The sequence below is a fragment of the Ptychodera flava genome, chromosome 14 (assembly GCF_041260155.1).
Source record: "Ptychodera flava strain L36383 chromosome 14, AS_Pfla_20210202, whole genome shotgun sequence".
Lineage (NCBI taxonomy): Eukaryota > Metazoa > Hemichordata > Enteropneusta > Ptychoderidae > Ptychodera > Ptychodera flava.
Genome location: NC_091941.1, coordinates 35,239,862 through 35,267,252, shown reverse-complemented (window position 1 = coordinate 35,267,252; position 27,391 = coordinate 35,239,862). Strand labels below are relative to the sequence as shown.

Here is a 27,391-nt window from a genome sequence, read left to right as displayed (position 1 = left end):
CCCCAAAATATCAAAATGTCCCCCAAAATAAAGAGTAGCGGGACACAGTGTCCCCTGGTTTAAAATCCTGGCTGCAACACTGCAGTTTAAATGAAGCTTGACCTTTTGATCATATCATTAGAGGTGTACAATAACTCAAGTAAGATTAATATATGTTGATTAGGGCATGATGAAAGGAATCTTCAAAACACTCTTGTATTTTCATCGGTATACTCATAGATGTATAGATAAAATATACTAAAGAAGAGAAAATCATTCAAATATCAAACAAAATTTGTTTACACATCATTACCTTTTCGTATCATTGTTTGACTATATTTTATGACTCCCTACATGTGAAAAGTTTTGTAGGGTAAATTCAAAGGTTCTTTTCTCTGTAATGATAGGACATGAAAGTATGGACATACATAACATTCGATAACATGGCACATGATACACTGAAATAGGTAGTTGCACTTTGCAATACCAAATAAAGTCCATTGAAATAGCTATTTATTGAAAAGCAAAATGTTATAATTACAGATACTCACTGAAACGTTTCGAATCTGATGACCGGCAAACCATCGCAACATTTCAACCACAGCAGAAAACATTTGACTTTTGTATTCTGTAATAGATTATACATACATCGACGGTGATGTATAAGTATACCGAGGTGATGTCTTACGTTATGTTTAGGTCACAAAGAGTCTGAAATAAGTTGCATTATCTATTTAACTTATGCTTATGTTCACAGATAATGTTCATTGAAACCTTCTGAACCAATACGTGATTGACCACAACACTAAGTGAAAAGACCACACACGATATGGAGTACCAGCAGTTCCAAAAGTTCAAAGGTGCCGGTAAACACAGATTCCTACACTGCTCATCTCTGTTGCATTAAGTCTGTGTTTTGAAACATTGTTGGAGTACAGCAGAAGGTATCAAAATTACTACCACTTGACAGTTACCGCCGATGAATTGGAGCTAGGGTTAGGAATGGGTTTTACAGAGCAGGTCAGCGTCGAGATTAGGTATCCTATAGCCCAGGACCAATGTGTAATTTCCCGTTTTTCACTTTTTCTACTGTATCAACAATTTCATACAGGAGTACGATCAACAGCTATCGAAAAAGAAATATGTATTAAAGGGAAATTTCATTTTCATATGAGTTCATCACATGAAGCTCAATCATCATTCGCTAGATGTGGAAACATGAAAATACTTCTGCAGATCGGAAACATGTCTGCATAATCTATGTTTGACTTCAAAGGATTACCGTTTTTTTCAATGGGCAAAGAAGCCCATCACCTATTAAATATTCAATTGAGTACTTTTATTCACAAATCTTTTCAATTTGAAATTTTGAAACACTGTATGCCATATTTACTAATCAGAAAAAACGCAGACAAATCAGTGTTACAGCATGTTGCATGCATTTGTGTGTAAGATGTTTATATATTCCTGTATATTTCCCGATGAAAGACAAGTCATTGACAGTGACACAGTCCCCACATGTACTCTGGAATTTGTTTGTGGAAGCAACTAAAGTGGAGTCAATATGATCCACATGAAAAAATGAGGGTACCAGAGCTGTTTGTGTCAATATTGTAAAGAAGTAGACATTAGTATGAATGGCATAGGGTTATGTACTTTTACAAAATTGGACAGAATTAGTTATGATATGTACTGGCACTTGAAATGTCAAAATCAAACTAATCTGCAAGAAACTGATCCAGGTATGCCAAAGGAACGGCTCTTGACATAAAACAAATCAGAATGCCAGATGAGAACCAAAAATGCCCCCATATTCATTACAGAATACACTTACTGTAATTAGCTATTGATACTACTAAATGCCTTTCGTGACTGATAAATCTTTGTATGATCAAAGGTTAAAGCACGTGTTATCAGATTTAGTTCAGTTATTCAGGAAATAGATCGCTCATTAATAACATTCATTCCCTGTGTGGAGGTCTAGAATAGGTCCAGACCATGGTGGTGAAAACGTTAAGGGAATCTAGCCTGCCACCCTAATTACAAAAGGTAATTCAAAAATGTCAATTAGTAATTAATTGACATAATACTGATAATCGTTTTTGTAAACTATTACAGCAATGCAAAATCAAAAACTGTACCGCATTTCATCGAATTCGATGCAGTGTTTCTGGACATATCACTCTCATAATGGAAATTTATTGAATATGCAAACCACTACTTAATTTTTATCATACTGCTTATTGTATTTGCATGCTATTGCAAAACTCTGCAATTAACATCTGTACCAAGTTTGATCAACTTGGCTTTACTATTTCTAGATATATCACACTAATTAAGAAAGTTAGTTAAATAGGTAAATTAGCAATTAATAGATACAATATTTCTTGATGTCTTTGCACACTATTACAATACTGAGAAATCAACATATGCACCAGGGTACATCAATCTTGATGTCTTATTTTTCGACATAGCACATTAATTTGGAAAGTTCATTACATATGCAGATTAGCAATCAATTTACATTAAAGTTGATCACTGTTTCTAGATACTTCACCCTAATTACGAAAACCGTTTAAATATGCAAATTAAGCAATAAATTGACATGAGACATCTTTGCATATTACTACAACTCTGTGAAATATTCTGCACCAAGTTTTATCAAATTTACAGTGCTGTTTCTAGTCATACCACGCTAATTACGAAATTTCATCAAATATGCAAATTAGCATTTAATAGACATGAATAATTGACCTTTGTTCAATTCCAGCATTCCGATATAATGATTTGAAAGCAAGACCAAAAAACCATGACAATGTTAAAATGTATTGAATAGAAATGAACTTTTAACACATTTTGATGTTACTAAGATCAGAAAATAAATCTCACAACAGTCTGAGGTTACTAGTTCAAATGTTTTTAGGCTTTACTCTCTCTGACTTCCAAAGAACTTGTCGATACTTTTTAAGTTGTTTTAATCAAAATCTAAAGATCGAGTGAAAAGAATTATTCCACTCTTATACAATGGCGTAACATGTCTCAGTAACGATTACTCGTATGAAATTCTGAGTACAATAAGCTTGCCACTTGACAACCATATTAAATCACAAAACAATTTGACATAAATACAGCAAACATACTGCCTTGGCTAGTTCACCTGTAGGAAACAAGTCTATTTGATACCTACCCTCTAAAGGTAACATGCACGTCCGGGACAGATATGCTCACTCTCAAATTTTACAACTCTTTTCTGGTCTATATCATATGCAGTGGCTAACTTTCAAACTCTTGGAACGAAAAGTTTTTGTCATCGTAGTTTTTCAAAAATCAAAAATTTTATTTTTCACTATTAGAGTTAACACAGGCATGGCAGCCATTTTAAATTTCAAATATCGGTAAATATTTTGTAATATGTTTCTTTATTACCAAACTTTGTACGATGGCCCCCAATTTTTATTCTTGATTTGCTGAGAGAATGGATGAAACATTTATTGAGGAATGTTTGAGCATAAATTTAAATTTGACTTTCAAGATGCATACTACCTAAAGCACTCTTACCTGGCAGCTGTCTAATTTGATCCCTTAGGACTTGATCAATTGTAGTCAGTGACACCGAGGCACCAAAAGTAACCCCATGATCCTTGATTTCTACCTTCTTTAGCTCTGGTACATGGGATGGTACGATATAAACTGGATAATACTGATTCTTGAATTTCACTTCAATGCCTGTAATATGTAGATAAATGGTGTCCATGTAAAATACCATAGCATAGATTTATTTAGCGCATACCTTTCTGTATCATAAAGTACAAATGTATTTGTGCTTCGAATGTTGATGACTTACATATGATCCAATCATGTAAGATAATAATTTAGGCAAAAATAATAGATACAAATGAAAGTGCATGTTCATATCAAGATACATTACTTTCAAATCTTGTCTCTTCTTTCTCGTCAAAATTATCCCATTGACTAGGAACTCTTCAACCTGTCGTTGCCTTTTGTTAACACCGTTGAATGTATTTGCCTTTCGCCAGTCCTAATCTTGATATTGCCTTACCTACTTCAGTATTGCCGTTCACAATTTTGGCATGAGGATATTGACTTTTCCAATCTAACAGCTCACTGAGAGTACTTGGTCTTAGCCACTTCACTCTGTCACTACAGAACTGTATACTTCTGTTGTACTTGTCTGTGTTCTAACAGAAAGAAACCCAACAAAAATGTGAAATGAGACCTGTCCTCATGGTCAATTACTTGTCTGTTATTTGCTGACTTCCTTTAGTCTAAATGTATACAAACTATATTATACTGCACTATACTGTACAAAATTCAATATGACACTATAAATGATCCAGATGAGGAAAAACGTCAATTTAATTGACCTGAAATCCTTAAACCATTAACTCCCTTTTAGATTATTTCATTTTAACACAAAACGTTTTTCTCGTCAGTTTTTTGTCAAGGAAGTGATTCAAAAAATCAAGCTTTAAAGTCATTCTGTCACACTGAATTATAGAACATAACTTTTTCACTTTTAACACACCCATTTTTCTGTTCACGGTACTTTTTTTAATGTCTGGAATTTTCAATTGTAGGAATCAAACTGTCTGTACTTGATATGGAATCTGGTTGCAAAAGTTCAATAAATAAATAAGTCTGAATAAGAACAGAAAACCAAAATACCAAGTATGAAAGCAACCAAGCAAAGAGTTCTGAAAAAAGATTTTTAAAACAATGAAACATAATCAAAATATAATTTGCTGGTTTTGTCATCATTACAAACACTATAAAAAAGGTTAAAAGAACCCTGCAAGCTGTTATTTCAAAGTCATTGGATGGGCACTTGTTTTTAGAAACTGTTTTGACGACAATTCTGTTAACTTAAAAGAATCCATTCAACTTAAATCAATAGAAAATTGTATATATAAATACAAAGTTAAAAATTCCATATTGATATGCCTAGTGCTATGTTTGCTCTTCAATAAAGATCAAATAAATGAAGAGTTGACACTTACCATGAGTTCTGACGGGAATATAGGTTCTTGTGACGGATCAAAGGGTACAAACTCACTTGGTTTAAACAGCTCTTTAGACATCTGGATTTTGGGGATTAAAGCATGAAGATCATCGTTATTTGTTCACACAGAATTGTCATTTAAACGATTGGGTTGTTGATACATTATCTATTACATGCCTCGATGTCAGTGAAAATCAGTGCTATGATTTGAATAGGAACACCCGGGGAGTTAGCTGGCCGTATGAACGATGTACTGACCGGTTTCCATAGTTACCCGGTCCAGTGACGCCCTTCAACGTTTTCGAATTTAAAGTCAACAGACGCTTAACGCTAAAAATTAAAATGTAAAATATTCATGCGCACACTGCTACTTTGACTGTCGTTTATATCTATTTGATGTTGGTCGATAATGGCAAAATTGTTTGAGAATGCCCTTCATGTAACTAAATGTCAAGTAGCGTAAACTGGCAAGAGGCATGAAATGAAATATTATTGCCAGAAAACATTGGTTTCCGTGCCCTCGCAGCAGGAGACAACTTGCCCTCCTGGCGTCGGGCAAATTATCACCTGCATTCGGGCACATAAACCCATGTGTTTAAGCAATAATGTATAATACTGTAACGTAGACATTTGCGGTAAATCTTGCGTATCACCCTAGTGATATATTTGCTGACTCTAGATCTACATGTATTTAGTAATGATAAGGTCATGATGTAAATTTTGATGTAATAATATATTCAATACTAAAATACGTTTTCCTGTTGCACGAGCCATAAGACTTTGAGCGTGAACTGCTTATTGCAATAAAAGTATGTTTCTCTATAAAGAAATACCTACCACAAACAACCTATTTGGATTTGTTGATAAAAATTGGCATCTGAGACCGAAGTTTTGAGGATTTTTTTTTAATCTTACCCTTTCTTCCTGCACATTATCAACACCATTTCTGCAGCATCCACTTCCATTATTTGAACGACAGCAATATTCCTGTCAAGTAACGCATTAATGGTAAAGATCTAGTTGATAATGTAAACATTTCCTACCACTGGTTCATATATTATATGCATATCAGACTTTGGACCTTTGCATAAAACGATTTTCTCTAGAAAATTGAGTTGGTATGAAGCACATTTTACTGTTGAGTTGGAAATAAAGATTTGTTTTACCAAAGGTTTTACCAGTATTTGTTCATGTGTTCCTACATAAAAGCAAACTTATATCATTTATGTAGCTTTCCAATATAACTGCACATTGGCAAACACAATAAAGCATAGAAAAGAGGAACTAACTTATACAAACACTGCAATAAAACATACAATGCTAGGGAAAGGCAAGTATTGGAAAGAACTCATACTCCAAAAATTATTTGAAATTGCAAAGTTAACAGTCCCAGAAATTGTTTGGCTTTGGATAAAGAATCAAACTTGTAGAGTAAACAAAGAGAATTTCATTGTTGTCATTGTTGATGTACGATGTAACACATGACAAGGGTAGAAACAGGAAGTACCCTGGCACTAAAAATATATTGAAACACATAAGTGAATATATCAACATAAATGTTTTGTTGTCTGATTTCCTGATAAAACTGTTTTGCACCATTGATACTACATAATGTTGAGCAGACTAAAGAAATGGCAAACTTAAAATTTGTAAAAACATTGAACTCTATATATTTACATCTATAAAGCAATTTTGATCACCTTAGTGAATGTTTTATATCCTTCTAATATTGGTCTCTATAAAGCAATTTTGATCACCTTAGTGAATGTTTTATATCCTTCTAATATTGGTCTATACCCGGTGCAGCGACATAGATTACCCTCAAAGGCACTTGTCAGATCTTCATAGGATGGCTGTGGGTTGTTTCTCAGTAGAGTGTACATTGACATGACGATACCAGGTGTGCAAAACCCACACTGTGAACCATGAGCCTTGGCAATTCTCTCCTGGATGAGATTTTATAACCAAAGAAGTGATATCAAGTATAGAAATTGTATCATAAATTTACAGTTTCTAATTGACAATATATTGGACTTACCGGTAGTTCAATTAATCAAGGGCTTTGTTAGATTGGTTGGGGAGGAGGGTAAAGAGCTCATTTTGTTTTAGTTCGTCACTATCGTACAAGTCAGGCCAAGTTGCAATACTGGGAGAAATGCAGAACTACGGGGCCTTGGCGTGATTAAAATGAGTTACAAAGTAAATGAATTACAAAATGAAACACCATATCATGAGTTTATCTTTGAACTAAAGTTGATACAGAGTGGAGCAGTGCAGTAATAAAGAGATAAGGAAAAAAAACGATATGAATGTATAGTGAGAACTGACACATATGTGTTAACGTAACCAATTTTCTCAGTGCGATTCATTTTGAAAAATTGTATCGGCTTGGAAAGGAAATTCATCATGAGTTGAGTTTGATAAAGATAAACGCAAAGACAAGATCAACAGATCTTCACAGCTGATTTCACTAGTCTGCAGAAGTATATAAAGTATACCATCAGATATTAGGAGGCATCATGGGCCAGTGGCTAGAGCAGTGGACTCACGATCACAGGATGGTGAGTTCGAGCCCCGGCATGGCCATGGTGTTGTGTCCTTGAGCAAGGCACTTTATTCCTCATTCCTCCTCCCCACCCAGGAGTGATGGGTACCTGGTAGGACAGTGGTTGTAATGTGTGTGTTTAGCTCTGCTGCGCTTATTGGCTGCACATGTGAGCTGTAGTTTGCTCCCAAGGGAGTTGAGTGGTATCATATTAGGTCCAGTGACCAGGGGTAATAATAATTGTAAAGCGCATTGAGCACATGTACTTGTGGATATGTGCGCTATATAAGAACCCAATATTATTATTATTATTCCCTTATATTTTTCTTCGTTCACCGATGGAAAATACGAATGACGTAATGACCATATCACAACGAGTCGAATACGAGTGGTAACACTGTCATTACGTCACGAGTATTTTCCGAGCTGAACGAAGAAAAATATCTGGGAATAATATACTTATCACATGCCAAGTCCAGAATTCGTTATTTTGTGCAAAGTACATGAAGTTTTCCATAATGATTCCCCATTTAAACTTTCGCACTGCTTTAGGAATGATATCAAACGCCGATCATTTCTAATCGACCGTCGCGCGAGTGAGGAACACAGCGTTCACGTTCATGTATGGAGAAAACCTCTCAGTCCACACGCACGTTTCTCAGAGAAAGTTACGCTATGTTTCGAGAACAAAATCGACTGAATCACAACGGCGCAAACACTGTGTAACGTCGCGCCTGACCCTGGTTGAGCAAGGTGTAGAATTGTATTTTCGTCAAGTCATTTCTAAATTACTTGTATTCCCTATTGGTCTTAAGTTGCTAATAATGACATAAAAACCACAATTCCGCACGTTAATGGCCTGGTTACAATGCTTACGGAACCCACTGTAATGCGACCAGCTTCGAGTTCGTCTTTTCCGCAAATTATTCACGTAATTCCTTCGGATTATACCAGGCGGTACACTCTTGTTTTCATTGTTCGGATTATTATTGCCGTAGTCTATGAGTATATCGATTTCATTACATGTATTTTGGAGACCTTGACACCGCACTTGACCTCCTTGTTGCAGTGGCAACTGTTAATCTTCCGCACGAAAGTACACTGCGTGTCGAAATTAAGTTCAGTCAGCGGCGGGGTCACGAACACGAACCCCCATATTGGCCACAACACTAAAACACAAGGACTCAAAATTTACCAAGTGGATGCATTTTGTTTGACTGTAATAATCATGACCAAATTTTACGATATTTTCACATCCTGCACATTTTTATCATGGGAGATATACCGGCTGCCATATTGTTTGTTCACATTGACGAGCACTCCGAAGATCGAGGCAAAAAGGTCGGACGCTCCGAAATTGATGATATAGACTCGGTTGTCATGACTTAGAACCACCAGGTCATAAATCACGTATATTTTTGTTCAGAGACGATAAACTTGGCTTGTGCATGTGGTGATGTGCTTTATCCATTTGGAAAGGAAAATAGTGGAACTTGACGAAAGTGGAATGTGCGGTAGGAAATGAGGGTTATCGGTGCAAATGTGAATTTTTGATTTTTACACCACTGGGTCGAAAGTGATGGCAGAAATCCAATTTTTTAATATGTTTTGCGATATTCACGAAGCTTGAACACAATAAAAACACGTACATTGCGGTAGAAGTGCTAGCTAAAAATACACAAAATGGTAATTGTGTCGAAAGATTTACCATACAAGTCAGGACGTTGACCATGAGCCATGACAAATGTTTCATGTGCAATTTATTAAAAGCATGGAAATCATCATACGAGTACCTCCGTTGCTAGTTGCTTTAGCATTTTTACTGATATGTTAATGAGTCGATCATAAACAACCTGATGTGTCACTTTGTCGTACGAGCTAATGCAACAAATGATATTTCAGAAATGACCTCATGGATATCAGTGTAACATATCAGACTTTATTTCGTCAGGCCATCAAAAGGTTATCATATAATATAAAGTCAATCACCCTTCTGAAATTGTAATATCCACATCAAAAGTATACAATTTCCACATCTTCATTACCCAATTTCCTTCTATCACATGGTCCTAGGACAAACACCACTGACAACGATGGGGTTAAAGAGGTTCAGCGCAAAGGTATGTGAACAAATTAATGACTAAAGTTATGGAAGTTTAATGTTGTATGTCGCCCTCTAGAGATGACATGTGAAGTTTAGTGTGGTGTTGAATGAAACATGTCGAGTTGTTGTCAACCTAACTGATCGTCGTCTGCTCTGATTTCCTATCCCTTGACCGTTAAGAACCCATAACCTGGTGTCAGTAGTCAGTGTCTTTTGGTTGAAGTAGTATGAATCCCCTCGGTGTAAATCACAGTGGAAAAGCCTAGATTGTAACAAGAGTGCTGAAAGGGACTCCTCAGACAATATCGGGCAATTTAGTTTGCAGTGTGTTGTCTGCTAACCGATGATGGCACATGCCTTTTAGAAATTTCATTTGAGCTACAATAAACCAGACAACTACAGTTTTTTTGGGGAGTAGCCAGCCTTCAAACGATGCTCCGAGTTTGCGCCAAGCCGCAGGGAAAGGAAACTCAAAGAGCTGTAAGTAAAAAACACGCGTCTTAAGGGAGCCTTCAGTAATTACAGGGTGGGTGTGGGCCGGGGGAATTTGTGCACACCTATACTGTTAATGGGACCCTCCCCTATCCTCCTGTCTAAATGTGACTCTCCCTTGTCAAATATTCTAAAATTTGACCCTTCCACCCCCAACCACTGCATTATTCTCCCCAGGAATAACTGAAACAGTATCAGCTAATTTTACATAACAATCGGTTTAATTGTTAGGTAAGTTAGGGACAGAAATTACAGGGCGCAGGACTGGCCTTTTGGGAGGGAGGGTCGCAAGTGAGCACACAAGCAGCTTTGAAGGGACATGATTTTCCATACATTTGCGGAAGGGTCACCATATTTTGTTCAACTATATAAGAAAACAAGACGTGGTTGATATAGTGCTTCACCCAAAAATATCAAAACATAAACCGTGCAGTCTATCAGACAAACTGTTCACAATTTTCTCCCACAAACAAGCTATATCTGTACATTTATGTTTGATAATATATGTTAGTGTACTTTGCTTGAAGTGGGAAGTAAAACGTGCATTTGTGTACAAGAAATTAGATGTTTGGATTTCATCGAAAATGTTGATTTACTATACATGCAAGTTTATGATGATGGGAAACTATTTTTCCGATACAAAACTAGGTAAAGTTGTGTAGTTATGTACGCTTGATTATTGATATTACCGTTCTTGATTATACTAGGGTGGTTACAAGTCAATGTGTATACAAGAAATTTGATTTTGGAAGTTCGTTGAAATGTTGATTCACTACTAAACATGGAAGTCTATGAGGAAACTCTGAGTAATGTTTTTTCAATACAAAACGAGATAAATCTGTGCATTTATGGACGTTTGATAATTGATATAAATGTACTTCAGATTAGACTGGGGTGGTTACAAGTCCATGTTTGCGCAAGAAATTTGATTTTGGAATTTCACCGAAATGTTAATTCACTATACATGGTAGTCTATGAGAGAGCTATTAACAATTTTTTCGATATAAAATTAATATACACCTTCATACCTGTCCCATATGTTTTTGTCTCTTGTCTTTCATCAGTTTGAACGGTTTATTGTGTTTAATGTAGGAGACAGCCGCATTTTCTTTGATTGTGAAACATGTGGATAATGTTTATATATTTAACAGAATTGTTGCATTTGTCGATTTTCTATTCACGAAATATGATATGGACAATCAAAGGTTTGGCCGTAAAATCAGCTTCTGTTAAAAGCGACCCTCCCCAAAGATACGTTTATAAAAGTGACCCACCCCCTTGTACAGTTTTCTAAAAAGTTACCTTCCCCCATTGCCCAGGCCCACTCCTCGCCTGTATTCACTGAAGGCTCCCTAACAAGCACAAGCCTGAGCAGCTCGAACAGACAGACAAATATGGCCAACAGTAACGTGATCACGTGTATGATACCAGTACCGGACCAGATGAACTGAAACACAAATGTGTCGGGGAACAGGCATACCTTTCGTGGGTCGTTTGAAGACTATGAAAAGGTACAGAACTTGATGACAAAGATAGTAGTATTCAAGTTGCCACTTTAAAAAAGCTTATGGGAAATGAACGCAAGAAAGTGGAGAAAAGACTCAGGCTGCAACTTTCTAAGGCTGAGATGACAACCACAAAAGCTATACTGGATAAGCTACAAGCTCATTTTATGCCAAAATGCAATATTCTGTATGAGAGATGTGTTCCGCAGCAATAGGCCAATGAAACAATGGACCAGCTTATGATCAGACTTCGCCAATTAGCAGACCCTTGTAAGTTTGGTACACTGGAAGACGAAATGATTCGAGATGGACTGGTATTTTGCTGTTAGGATTTTGCAGCAAGAGCACGATTCTTCAGAGAAACTGAATGTAACCTGAAAAAAGCTATCGAGTCACTCAGAACTTTGTAAAGAAAAGAAGAAAAGGCAAGCCTACAGCAAAGAAACCAATGCATGAGCAACCTCAAGAGAAACAGAAACAAAAACAAGTACAGACGAATCCTGTCAAGTGCAGATAAAAGGCACTAGTCATGATCGGGATAAAAGTAAATATCCGGTATATGGCAAGGCGTGTAGAAGTTTTCGCACAGGCCCTCGATCTCCGATGACGGTGATGATGATGATGATGATGATGATGATGATGATGATGATGATGATAATGAGGATTATGATGATGATGATGGTGATGGCGATGATATCTAACAAGTTGGAATAGGGCGGGTCAGCCACTTTTTAACGTTTGCAAAAATAATCCACCTGCTCCCCCTCCCCCTGGTACGTCAGGCCGAGAAAACTGAGCCGTCCCTAATCCCATATCAGATTTGTGGATGTTATCTCACGTATAACATTTCTTTAGTCAGCCATAATGTCGATTTTGAATCTCTTCCTTATGTACTTTGATTAATTTCACGGTTTCACACTATCATAAATTTATAAATCCATGTGATAGGTCTTGGATAGACTAAAAATGGGCAGATAAATCTGAAACAATCAAGCTCATTCGTTAATTCAATTTATTAACAGCAGTATTCAATAATAATGTGCACATCCGAGTGATGGCTCTTTCATACTCTTTAGGAAATAAAATAATCTTAGCAAAGTAACTTTTCCATACCTCTAGACATTAGTTCGCCCTCTATGCTTGCAACATATTGATCACAAGTCCCATCCACAAATAGGAAATGTGATGGACGTGCAATAATTTAATACAATGTAATGACTTTATCTTAATCTCAGAGCTGTTTTTATTTATATCGTAAATGTGCCCGAAAACAAATCTTTATAGGATTACGTCACCATGGCCATCAGATGATAAAATTTGAAAAATTATCAAGAAATATGAACATAGTGAATACAATAATACACTGGGCTCGTATCATCAACAGTGGGATATTTGATAGCTCTGAAAACATAACATGACTCTATGGTACACAATGTAAAAAATATTAAAGTTGAAAATGACAACTCTACATGCACTAAATAAAGGACTGAATCAGTGTAAATTGCAAGTAACAGTATTTTTGCTCGAGGGAAAGCTTTAGAATTGCATCTGGTACTTTGCAAAATTGACCACCGTAGAACATTCACTTACCTGTACAGGGTGTAGTTTGGTCTTTGTGCTGCCAATGCCTTCCACTGTGGTTACGGCTAGTCCATGCATGGAACAAACTGGAGCCAAGCAAGCATTTACCGAGAAATGACTGGGAGAAAGGGAAAACAGGGCTGGATAATAAGCAAGGCTTCAACTCAAACTTATAGTACACAAAATGGATCTGAAATATTAACAATTTTATTTTATTTTCATACTGCCATTTCATTATATTTCTATAATAACTTGCAAATACATGTACTTTCTTCCTTTGAGCATTTCCATTAACACATGGTCCACACAAATTTTTGAATGATAAGAAAAATCGCTTTATCATCAAACTGAGGTCAGATTGATTTGACGTTCAATATAAAACATACAACAAAAAGTTCTCATAATCATACACACGATAATTTCGTAGTTGATAACAAAACCTAGGAATACGATATCGGAATTAATTTCTGGTATTCACTGTGAATAACATGTCTGTTTCTTTTCCGTCGTCGTAATCACTTATGGCGTTTCCATATTGTACATTGTCCCGACCATAAAGACCTACCCACTTGAAAGGACAATCATGTTAATCAATATCTCACCATTTGGACAATATATTATTCAAGATTATATTACAGCTTTGTCGATGCCAGTGAGTTTTATAACTGTCACCCCCCTCCTCAATTATTACTGGTAATGTATCTAATTATCAGTATTGTGGCCCCTGATGTTTTCTCCATCAACAAATTCACTGGCATTGCCAACATTTTAAAATAATAGCAATAATGTACCCCCTTCCCAAAAGGCAGCCAAGCAAACCTTTCACCTTATTATGTTGTGCACGCTATCCGTTCGTCCATATGATGGTCCAGGAGGGGAACATTATTGGACAGACACTACCACTATCGTATGTTTAGCGGACGAAGAAGAGAGATAGATAAAAAATATAGATATATTGTGCGCATTGTGTACATTTGTACATTTATTGGACATCACTTGTCCAAAAGTACCCGAAGCAACAACGGATAGAATTGTCCCTTACCATACTTCTTTTCTGTGATTGTCGAATTTGGAAACCATGACAGTGCAGGCTCCGCAACCACCCTCAGCGCAACCTTGTTTTGTACCAGTTAGTCTCACTGATGACTCAATTAAGGAAGCACAACTGTAATTTCTCTGCTGTTCATTCAGATTTAGTTTGTCGTTTCACAGCTTATAAACTAGGACCTGGCCAATGTGTATGGTGTCATAGCTATGTGCATGTACTGGCATTAATGTGTAAAGTGACTGAAGTGAGTTTGTATGTGCATGTAGTATGTGTGTTGTTTTCTCTTTATGCCGGTGTGTGTATGTTCGTGTGTGTTGGGGTGCATATTTGTAGGAATGTGTTCAACAAACACGCACACATATGGTTACTCTTTGTCCTCTCTGAGGAATCTACAGTATGGTTAAAACTATGCTGATTTGATACTCATCTCTCATATGGTGCAGGTAATCCTGGATAGTTCCAAATACAAGAACAAACTCTAGGAATGTTGTGTTGAATTGGAGTCACAAGTCTACTTTTCGCCTATGCTCTTAGATCAAAAAATATATGAAAGGGAGTCAAAAGTGCTTATTCAGGGTCAGATACAGGGAGTACAAATCTACATCTTTTCACATTTTCTTGGTCAAAGTCTACATGAGGCAAGAAAAGGGGTCGAAAACAACGTACATCTTTATGTATACTCTTCCTAATACACCCCCCAAAGATATAGATCAAAGGATACATTTTGTCCTTAGATAAGTCAACAGGGTCATCTCAGGGTCAGCATTGCTCTCAACAATCTGCAACAAAAAAGGATACAGTCAAGCCAATCACCACTATAGTTTAGCCAAAAGCTATCGATATAAATGATGTGTCAAGTCCTGCTACAGAGCATTGGGGTAAATGGGTTAACAAATGCAATGCATTTCATGTAGCCATCACAGGCTTTGATGACATGGGCGACAGAAAAAGTATCTTTTACTAAATCCCAGTTCCTCCACTCAACTTTGTAGACGGACTGTGACTAAATTGCATGTATATGATCACTTTCACTTCACAACGACAGTAGTTTGTCATTTGAAAGAGTGACTCGCTTGAAATATCTCTCATGCATTTTTTTACTTCTTTAGTCCCCTGGGATCGAGTAAGGTATTGAATTGTTTTTTCCGTAAAGTCATTTCAAAATTACAGGTAGGGCAACAAAATCAATAAATATCGCTTTCTAAACAGCTTTCAAAATTTAAAAACTTGCTGAACTTTAGCAAGTCGGGCCTGAAGTGCAAAAAGTTTCTCAACGACGTGTCTGATATTTACGATAATTATCGCTTTGTAAATAGGATTCACAATTTATAATCAGCTGAAGTTAAGGAAGTCAGGCCTGAAATGAAAAAAAAAACAATAACAATATATCGTATATTTAAGATAATTGTAGCTTTCTAAATAGCTTTCTTAATTTATGTAATTAGTAGGTGAAGTTAAGTAAGTTGGCCTGAAGTAGAAAAAAAGTTTGTCAACGATATATAATTTTCGGATAACTATCGTTTTCTAAACAGCATTAGAAAACTTATAAATTAGCTGAAGTTTAGAAAGTCGGTATTGAAGTGGATTTCGAACGATCTATCGCATATTTACGATTATTATCGCTGTCTGAATAGCTTTCATGATTTATAATTAGCTGAAAAATAGAAGGTTGGCTTGAAGTCTAAAAGTTTTTTAACGATAAATCTGATTTTTATGATAATTATTACTTTCTCAATATAATTCACAATTAAAATACGCTGAAGTTTTAGAATTCGGGCCCAAATATTTGATGTTTACGATACTTATCGCGTACTTAATAGAGTTCCAAATTTATAAATTAGCTGAAGTTTAGGAAGTCGGGCAAGAAGTCAAAACGGTTTCAAGCGAGATACAAACACGATTGAAACTAATTTTGGATAATTGGATGGTGAAGTAATGTCATTTTAATCTCCAAATGTAATCTCATCTGCTTTTCTTTTTAAGTTAAACACTTGTTTTTATGAGTAATTTGTAATGTTGCAACATTCAACTGTACTGCACCTAACACTTTTGAGAAATTTGAAAAATATGAAAATCCAATTATCCCAAATTAGTTCCGATCGTGTTTACAGGATATTTATGATAATAATCTTGTTCTAAATACCCTTCACAATTTATAATAAGCTGAAGTTTAGAAAGTATAGCCTGCAGTCATAAAAAGTTTACCAACGATATAACGGATATTTACTGCAATTATTGCTTTCTATAGAGCGTTCAAATATATAAAATAGGTGAAGTTTTCAATGTCAGACCTGAAGCCAAAAACGCTTTCCAACGATATACTGGATATAGCATTCTAAAAAGCTTTTGAAATTTATAAATATGCTGAAGTTTAGAAAGTCGGCATTGAAGTGCATTCCAACGATATATCCGACATTAAACGATAATTATCGTTTTTTAATAAGCATTCAAAAATTATAAATTACCTAAAGTTTAGCAAGTGTGGCCGAAAGTGAAAAATGCGTTTTCCAACGACATGTCGGAAGTTCATAAATATTATCGCTTTCTAATTAGCTTTCACAGTTTATAATAAGCTGAAGTTTAGAAAGTTTGCCCCGAAGTCAAAATGGAGTTTCTGACTATATATCGGATATGAACGATAATTTTCGCTTTCTAAATAGCCTTCACAATTTATAAAGCAGCTGAAGTTTTGAAAGTCAGTCCTAAAGTCAAAAAAAGTTTATCAACGATACATCGGATAGTTACGACAATGATCCCTTTCTAAATAGCATTCACAATTTATAAATACCCAAAGTTAAGAATTTCTGACCTGAAGTGAAGTTATGTTTTTCAACCATATATTGGATATTTACATTAGTGATTGCTTTTAAAACGATAGATATTAACACGATTGGAACTAATTTTGGATGATTGGATCTCAATATTTTTAGTGGCCCTACAGTTGAATGTTGCAATATTATAATTTACTCATAAAAACAAGTGTGTAACTTAAAAAGAAAGTAGGTGAGGTTACATTTGCAGATTAAATCGACATTACTTCACCATCCAATCACCCCAAATTAGTTCCAACCGTGTTATTAAAGTTCCATTAGCTGTATCTTCTGGCGATTTTTCCGTTAGTTTTGATTGAAATGATCACTGGCTCATGTTGAATAGCCTGTCAAATAACAGAGAATCGCATATTATTCGGAATTATTACGTGCCCTACAACTAAATAACATGTGATTTTACAACGAAAATTTCAATTTTGTCCGGACAGAATACAAACTCTGTTGACACGCGGATTGCAACGTAGGCATTCTTCTGCACCTGCGCGAGCCATTTACAGCAATTTCAAAATAAATATTCATTACTTATGCCCGGTACTTACGTCGTAGTCCATTGTCCTAGCACGTTGCGTAGCCAGATGTCTGGCAATCCACGACGCAATGTTGTTTTGATCCCGCAATAAACGTGAACTTGTACATCTGGCGTGATCGCGGCGTCACCATATCTGCGTTCTCCCCGGCACGCTGAGCATGCCAGACGTCAACAAACGAGCTCGGAAGGGCAACACGTTTGAACAAAAATTAACAGTTTTATGTGGCTATAACATCACTAATCATGTTTGTTTCTTCCTAAAACAAAATTTTGAAACAAATATGAGCCTCCAACATGGAATTTTCCAAGGTAAAAATGGTCAAATGTTACAAATAATGGCCCTTTAAGAAAGCCATATTTATCGTAAATATCCGATATATTGTTGGAAATTTTTTCCACTTCAAGCCCGACTTTCTAAACGTCAGCTAATTTCTAACTTTCGAACGCTATTTAGAAAGCGATCATTATTGTAAATATTCGATATATCGTTGGAATTTTTTTTTCACTTCAAGTCTGACTTTCTAAACGTTAGCTAATTCATAAAGTAAGAATGCAGCTTTGAAAGCGACAATTATCGTAACGTGCGATATATGGTTAGAAAACCTTTAAACATCAGGCCCGACTTTATAACTCTCCAAAGGAATACACATTGTAATTCTGATAACACACCTTCTCGTGATACAAATAATTGCTGATTCTTCGTAATTTTGTTGTTTTTGAAAAACTTATATACATCGTCGGTACTTTTAATGTCACCTGCATGGGCACATTGTCACGCTGAACATCACGCGGCATCACCTGAGAAATAACCTGTCGTACCAGCCCGGGTCGTACCCGACCGTGATACTAGAACTGATAACGATAACTACCTGCAATAATTTAAAGTCATATGCGTAAACAAATTGTTGATAATGGTCGATATCTTCCGTGAGAATGCTGAAAATCACTGTAACCTTGAGATACAAGCCGTGTCATGTACCTCAACAACGTCAGTCATATAATTATGTTATTACAGTGAATATGATTTCATTTAGGCGAAAAAAAAATCAGTAGATTTTCGATCGGATTCGAAGTAACAACGTACGGCACCCAGTTACCTAGCTAAGGCATCACAGTCAAAACCACTCGGCCAAATCCCCGCTCTTAAAAAGGGTGGTTCATAACCGAGCTAAGTTGTTACAAACAATTTTTCTGAGACCCATCCTCATGCTGCAGAGTTCATGAAGCATTCGCACTCACATAATCGCTATCAAACATCGCACACAAACTTTATCAGAGCAATAGATATATCGCTTCAGTGGGTACTGCTGCCACTGTTTTCTTAAAATTGACCCGTTTTTACCAATTAAGTGTCAGCTTTAATCTCAATATAAGAATGTGGATTTTACACTGAAAAGTTGATTTAGATATGTGGTCAGTTTTATACATAGTGTCTGCTTAATTTATGCTGTAAAAAGCCTTGGACTCCTTTCAAAATGAAAAGTTGATTTAGACATTCAGTCAGTCAGTCAGCTCTTTGTAACTGACACTGATTGTTTTAATATACTTTACACTAAGACTTGGTGGAGTGGCCTTGATGCCAAAACAACAGCCAATGAATAACGTTCATTATAGATTTCGAGAAGATTGGTAAAAGAAAAAATTGACATGCACACTTCACCCCTACTAATCTTCCGCGCTTTCTTCCTGAAAATTGGGACAAAGTGTCTGAATTTGTAAGGGAAAATGCTCGGATGTCAATTTGCCTTGTAGGAAATAACAAAGATGGAAGACTGCGGTAAATTTCACAATAATTACAACACTGCACCGGCTGTATTGTCAGGACAATGTAATTTCATTGGTCACGTGTGAAGGTTACTTTAATCAATATGTGACCACGTGACCTAATAAATACCATTGTCAACATTGTACAATCGAAGTAAACATGTTTACTGTTGATTTCCTGAATGATGATAAAACAGGCCTGGTAAATTCACAGACTGATTGACACCTGAAAAGCGTTATAGTGAAAATTCATGATTTTATAATGGTCTTTATCTTATATATAATATGATAATAAAGTTATTTTACTCCTCTTTTGTAATAAAAATGTTGTTTAATCTGCTTCTTGTCAGTAAAAGTTTGAAAATCACAACCAATGTCTGGTTTGAACAAGCGATCTATCAAGGGACACTCAACAGTCTCATGTTACTTGATGTGGGCATTACACAGTACAGAGTAGGTAAAATAACTATATGCCAGACATGTACTGAACTCTGAAATAGCAGTTTGTATGTGTCAGCCGTCAATTTGAAGGAGTGGAGATTTTTGGCCCATATAAACCACAGACTTCAGGAGAGCAGTAACGAAAATAGGACATCAAATATCGGAGGAAATTAGCAATTGGTGATGATATCATACATGTTCATCAAATACACCGAAATGTTTTAGCCTCACGGTTCTGATAGCAAAATTGGAGTCACAATATCGGCTATTCCAGTTCTACTCTAATTTATTACGCACCTGACTTCATGATGACGAGCGCTGGCGTGGTGCACGGTATAGTAGCTGCAAATTGTAAGTGCCACGTTTGCGCTGCGATGTACATCGCCGCTTTAAAATTGCACAAACATATTGCCCTAATGGGGTTTGACACACGGCGAACGCCCGTTAAACCGACATAGAAAAAAATGACAACCACAAGCGACGGTGGGGTACATTACACCATGGACGTAAGTGACGACGTAACGTTCAGGCCAGACGATACACGATATCAGTGGTGCTCTACGAGGTCAGTCGCGACAACCTTGAATGAAACAGCAACAACGCACAGTGCAATAAAATACCCATGATTCTCTTAGATTTGTATGATTGAAGGTTACTTTTTGTTATAGCTTTCTCAGTTCTGCATAAGCAATAACGTGCTGCATCAGAATAATTGTTAAATAATAGCTAGTAAAAGTAAATTTAGATATGTTAGTGTAAGTTTCCAAATAACCACCAAACAACCATAAAAGTTACATTCAGTAGGTACTACAAATACCATAGTTTGGGCAGAAAGTTATGATGACCTGAAAGGGTCATTGTCTGAGAAAACTTAGCATGCAAATTTCTTTTGTCATTTCAATTGGAAAACAATATCATTTTATTTCATAAAACAGGTGCAACTGGTCTCTCTACTTTCCATCACATTATTTTGTATGGCTGAAGACGAAATCAGTGGAAAATTTTACAAAAATGTGATCTCCTCTCTCAACCATGCATAATTTTTCAAATTATGTAAAATGAGAATTGAGAATAATGGTGTGCTTAAAATACGTTTTCAGAATTTTTACAACTAGTCTATGAATTTGTCTATACAAGGGAGACATGGTAGACTTCATTGAGGAATTTCGGACGATATAAATAATGAATTTAGTGGTAATCTGCAGCACAGTGAACGGCAGGTTTCCGAGCACGTACTTCGTTGGTGAGCCGAGGGCCTGTAGTTCTCACTGTCAGTTCACAACGTAATACCTACAAATAGGACTTATATAATGAAGTTCAGAAGATGTCGTTTTACCTTTTTTCCGTTAACGAAGAACACAAGTTCTCCACTTGTATGATGAGGCATCTTGTGCATGTGCCAACTACACTTTTAGTGTATAAACCACAATCACACAATCACGATCGAAGTCTTTGCTCGTTTCTCGCCCGGTCAAGGCAAAAGTCAGTCCCGTTTGAATTCCCACGAAAGTATACAAATATTCACGGGGCAGATCAACTATTTTATGACAAGGGCCTGCTAGTCAGAGAGTGAAGACACGAATGTGCCCGTGGTATTGTGTCAGCCCTAAGTCACTTACTCACTTGTACTTGTTGTACTGTTTACTTGTCCTTTTGCACAAGTAAGGTAAGACATATGTAAAGGTCCCTGTGATTGGCGTCAGCGGTCCTATAAGGTCCGCTTACTGCCCACTCATTGGCTGGACGCGTTCGCTAAGGTCTCATTACTATGTAATGTTCAGTTCAAGGCACTGTGATTGGCTGTGAAGGCACGAGTGTGTACATGTGGAGAGAACTGGTCAAAACCATCGTGTGGTGTACCCGTTGTCGAAGTGATTTATTGCTACTGTACTATGACAGCATATTGAAATTCTGGCATTAAACGTTAGAAGGGGATTTTTTGCTACTGAGAACTTGCATGTCTCAAACTGTTAGCTCACAATATTTGAACATGGCGAGTAAAACATTCAACAAGGTATCGAGGTGTTTCTTTTGCTGATTGGCCCGGCTAAAAACTATTCCTGATGGGCAATTCTTTGGTCGACAGGCGATTATTTTAGATTTTCATTTTTTTCGCTTTGGGATGTACTGTACTGCAAAACACCCCGGCAAAGATTCGGCATCCCAATGTTTTTAAAGAGTGCTAAATAATTGAAAACCGTATCGCATAACCGGAATGTGACTTGCCAAAGTGTGCAAACTTGAACATTGATTTTACCGATTTTCCAATAGCCGCTCAGGCCTATTATAAGAAAAATTGTACTGTATATGCTTTTAAATGAACATTAAATACATAAATAGATTGTAAAATATATTTTAGCCAGTATTACGAAGAAACCCCAGACGTAATACTGCCGACACCGTCGCCACACCAGCATTCTTTTGACATACATGTAGTTCAGTGTAAAATAACGCAACAGTAATTTTCATGAGAAAAACTGCCGTGAAGAACTGTCCGGCCAAGGCAGCTGATTATGTATTCAACATTAGCATACATTAGCATACAAATAATCAGCATATCAACGGACTAGCTTGTGACGTATGAATTTTAAGTGAGGGCGTCTTGACCGATGGGAGGAGAACTCCGCGAAGGTGCTAATTGGTGTTCGATGACAATAATTGACGCTTGATTACCGTCTGATCGAATATCCATTTCATTTGTTTGTTTAAAAAACAAACTGTCTAACTCTTGTAAAAAACACGCCAGATTGCACTGCTTCTTGTCTCTTGTCACGCGCGTCTCCCTATTATACTGAACCTGCTTTCTGTTCGTAAGTTGCTTCTCTAAATATTACGTTATCGTTTCTTTTTGGAAGTGGCTATTTGCACCGCAGCCGTGCGGATAAGGAATCTAAATTTCTTATTCACACCGCGGTGCTTATACCCAATCAGATAGCGGTTTACATATACAACCAAACAAATTGTAGCTTTCACAAATTCAACGATATTTGGTTAATATTAATTGCTCTGTAAACTTTATAGCAACTTGAAGTCAAAGTGGCGCGGTGAGTTGGCGGGACGCGTTAGAAGTGGCCGTACTTGCATATTATCTGGTGTCACGTTCGCTTCCGCGGATAGGATTTTTGCTCCCTGCCCACTCTGTTTGTTCCTCTCTCGTTCTCTCTCTCTTTCTCTTTTTCCTTCCGTCTTCGGATTCACTGTAACAATTAATTTCATTCTATGGGTTGCGTCATGGTAAAGTTGGCAGAAACAGTGTAAGAAATGGAAAGAATTAAAGGTATGATAGTATTCGTCAAATAACAAAGATTCGGTGTGTTACAGTTAGTTGCAATTTCATAGTGCAACGTAATTAGTGATTTTAGGTATGTTGATACAGAATGAGGTTCAGTTGGATTTTCGGACTTCCTAACTTACGTTTATGGGAGAAGGGTTTTACCGTGCGCATGTTTTAATTATCCACGGCCCCCAAGGGAGAGGGGTTCTTTGTCAATTTCCTATCATTATCAATAAAGTGAGACTTCTAAAGATCCTGTAAATGGGACCCGCTTTTCATGAGGGTAATGGTAAAATATTTTTAGAAAATTGATTATCTTAAGCAAACGGGCACAACATTCCATGTCTACGCCACAGAATTCACGTACATGTATATAAGTGATTCTCTTTCACTGTTCATAATTTTCTTTAAACATATTTCACAAACCATTTTAAACTTCCGACTACATATTTAAGCAATTTATTGTATTTACAGGAAGTTGAAATCATACCAATGTCGTACTTCCAAATATTTTTGTTTCGGGAGGGTTAGGGTTGGGGTTGAGGCCGAATGCGGGGAGTGTCGTTGCCATTTCAGTTGATACGCTCTATAAAACATTGAGACATGTTTTCGAAAACACATATTCTCGAAAGCTTCACATTTTGTGCGTTTCCACGCTACACTAAACTATGAATTGAGTTTTAGGAAGAATGTCTATCTTCACATAAAGTTGGCGCGCTGAAGTTAAGAGAATTATTTTGAATTTCAAAAGGACTTTAAAACTTTATGAAATGCTCGGTAAAGTTCCTGCACGTTTTACGTTTCATCAACGCTTCATTTACCGTCAATGTTTGCCTCCTGCATGTTTGTAAAACACAGTATCTTGCTCAACTCGAAATATCATACGAAAAATGGCCTAGATAAGCTTATCAACTTAACTTCTGTGTACTGAATGGAAGAATGTTTTTGTTTTTCTGGAACAAAATCAGTGAAATTGTTCTCAAAAGATATCGTTCCAGACTCTAAAACGTCATGCACATATCATATATTAAAAACTCGTTTTGATTTGTATCGTATCTCAATATGCAAGAAATGCATTTTTAGGACAGCAACATGTTAGTAAATTTCCCATTTCCATAACAATCAACTTCTTAACACAACGCATTTCCTTTTACATTCGTAAAGTTTGGATATTCCATGAAAAAAGCCAGAAATTAAATAAAACGAAAATAATTTATAGCACAGAAAGTCGAGAGAAACGAATACAAATTACACAATAACCAGGTTACACAGTTCCCACTTGATAATGGGTACTTTGATTACAAGTCCTTGGAGAGGATAGAGTCCTGTTCATATGCTGATGACCTGGCTCTCATTGCAAGAAGTGAAGACGGCTGTGAAGAGCTCCTTCACCTTTTGAATGTATTTCTTAAATGGACCTAAAAGCTTAGCCAGCAAAATGCAGAACTCCTGCAATGAAGCAGATAACTGTTGTAAATGACCTTACCGGACCAAATGACTCATACCTCAAGATCTCGAGTAAAGAGATGCCCGTTATCCATCAGGCACCAATGGGATTCCTCGGGCAGGAAATCTACAAGTTAGGATTTAACTGACACAGATGCAAGAGGTTCTGTCATCAAAAAGTTTAAAAACCTGATTATAAAAACAGACAGGCATAAACTGAACAATATAGGGAAGTTGTGGATTTACGAACACCAAATCATAAGCAGAATCAGTTGGAAATTCATTACCGTTTCCCCTTTCCTTTGCTGAAAGCCTAGAATCAATAGCAAACCGTTATCTGAAGAAGTGGACTTGCTTAGCAAGCTGTACCAACCTCTCAATTCTGTATCGAAGGAGAGATAAAAAAGGACTGCAATTAAAGTGGAAGTACGTTCCAGAGGGTATGCAAATGTGACTTTCCGTTTCATGCCTCAAGTACAAGGATCTCTCTAATAAAGACAGGGGACGGCTCTACATAGCATCTCCATGACAATCCTGAGAGCAACCTATACACTCTGGCTAGCAAGGAATAATTAAATATTTGGATGTTGGGAGTTGAGACACAGATCAGAAGGGACAACAGCATGGCATCTTGAGAGGGAGGGTCCCCAGGGCCAAAGCGCTAAACCCACCGCTGCCATCCAAAGTTGAGGGCAACTGCAATCTGTTTGAAGTTTGTTCAGGTAGTCAAAAGATGATCCTCGGCTTGGTACTGCATCTTTTATTTCTGCGCATCTCAAATAAAGGCGTTGTTGCGGACCAAGCCAGGGAGTGGCTCTAGACGGCCATTGTGTTAATCTCATCTGGACAGTGCTAAACTTGCTACAGTATTTGAAGACATACCACCCTAATTACAAAACTTAATCTAATATGTAAATGAGAAATTAATTGATACAATTCTGACGTATGCTATTGTGTGCTATTAGAGCTCTGTGTGACCAACATCCGTACAGAGTTTCATCAAATTTGGGCAGAACTCTTTTTCAAAAATCACTAATGATGCAAATTAGCCCTAATTATGCATGCCACACCAAAATGATTGTACGTGCATATGTATGCCATAGTGTATTATCCTTTTACCAAGTTTGAAAGAATTCGTTCACGCATGTCTAAGATAGCTGCGTGAACGGACGGACGCACGGACGCAGGAACATGACCAAACCCTCGTCCCCCGGACTTTGTCGTGGGGACTAATTAGCTCATGAACAGATGAAAGAACACCCAAACAGCTAGATTATTATGACGCGACCTTGTTAGAGCCTGCAGGATGGTATATTATTGGTTTGTTTAGGTTTTTGGCTTCACGAAACTCGTCGATTCTTTTCATAATGTCTTTCAAAACCAAACTAATGCAGTTCCACGCAAAGTATAGGGTATGATGCAAATGCTTAGAGGGAACAGACAGATTTCTGTCACATTATTAATATATTGGGACATAGCCTTGATAGTTAATATTTATCACTTGAATTTAGCTTTTACTGTGACCTATAGGAACCCCTTCTACACGTGGGGCATGGTGAGAACGATCCCTTGTTTATCTTCGAGCCTCTTTTGATGTAACCGTTCATCCGCTCTTAGTGAACGTATTGTTTTGACAATTAGCATTGACCGGACGCTACGTTGACAGATGTGCTGATGGGAGCGACCTTTCCTGTCTTTCACTACTGCCGACTCTCTTTTAGTTAAATACATACCAAAGGCATGACAACATGCAGATTTGGAGACGATTTAAGCTGTACACTTTCTAGACAGAGAGACACTTCACTTCACGTCTTGACGCATTCCTGTACAGAGATGTAGATGCTCTGAGAATCTGACGTACCGACTTTAGTGAGAAGCCCAGTCTGTTGACTGTGGTGGACCACGTCTTTAGAGCCTGTTAAGATCCTGTTGCGACGCCGAGACGACATTGACCGTGACCGACGCCTATTTTAGACTAGTGTGAGACATAGAAGTTTTACCGTGTAACTTGTGTTACTCAGCTGAGTAAAGTGCTACGACTTAGAGTATATTTGTGTACCGATGGCCGTCTCTATACCTGCACGTTCCTTGCTACACAGTGTACGTATCCGACAATAGCTACATCACAACCACGCTACGTGACAATATGTTAAATAAGAATCTCTAGAGAATCGTTTCGTTTCTGGTTCCCAAAAAGTCGATGGAAACTATTACTTATTGCATTTACTCATTGTCCTTTGAGTCTTCTTGTCAACTGTGGCAGGTTTTTTTCTGAGCGAAAGGATGTTTTGAATCTTACAGAATCTTCAAGGCCTCAAACGATATCAAATGATGCTCCGTCAGAGCAGTAATCGCACATGTGCCGAGAGAAGAAAGTTGACGAACTAAAGTAACGATACGATGTAATCGATCACATGAGCCTGACATGAATTAAAATTCTTTCAGGGCAAAGGTTCCCCTCCCCTCCGGTTCGTTCCACTTTCGGGTTGGGCATGTTCTGTCGGCGGTCGGGGAAAGTAAGTATAGGCTGAGAGCCTTTGTCATCAGCATGCGTAGGAATGACTTTGCTCATCGAGCAACCCGGGAAAAGTCCTACGGACTGACAGGTAATAGAATTCACTTGTTTTCAGAAGTTTGCAAATAAAGAGAAACTGAGTAGAGCACATATTTTATTTTAGTCGTTGGTGACAGACAACCAAAGAAGGATGAAAACAGTCACTTTACTAGTACTGTGTCTGTATCTCCTCCTGCTCCTCTAGCGTGTCTGCGCATGAAGCAAAAGGATGACCTTTCAAATATTACTGCGAATGCTTGCATATTCACGAAGATTAT

General features: G+C 37.1%; 1 protein-coding gene across 1 annotated transcript in view; it reads right to left on the bottom strand.

Moving 5' to 3' along the window:
- LOC139148840 (xanthine dehydrogenase/oxidase-like) overlaps positions 1 to 21,279 on the bottom strand; it is a 60,181-nt gene extending 38,902 nt beyond the window's left edge. The window contains exons 1-10 of the mRNA XM_070720269.1: positions 21,176 to 21,279; positions 14,996 to 15,053; positions 14,269 to 14,365; positions 13,236 to 13,344; positions 6,757 to 6,945; positions 5,915 to 5,986; positions 4,998 to 5,078; positions 4,040 to 4,178; positions 3,538 to 3,705; positions 531 to 607 (exon numbers count right to left, since the gene is read on the bottom strand). Coding sequence (XP_070576370.1) covers positions 531 to 607; positions 3,538 to 3,705; positions 4,040 to 4,178; positions 4,998 to 5,078; positions 5,915 to 5,986; positions 6,757 to 6,945; positions 13,236 to 13,344; positions 14,269 to 14,365; positions 14,996 to 15,053; positions 21,176 to 21,235 — 1,050 coding nt within the window. The 5' untranslated portion in view covers positions 21,236 to 21,279. The remainder of the gene's footprint in view (positions 1 to 530; positions 608 to 3,537; positions 3,706 to 4,039; positions 4,179 to 4,997; positions 5,079 to 5,914; positions 5,987 to 6,756; positions 6,946 to 13,235; positions 13,345 to 14,268; positions 14,366 to 14,995; positions 15,054 to 21,175) is intronic.
- Between the last annotated feature and the right edge of the window lie 6,112 nt (positions 21,280 to 27,391).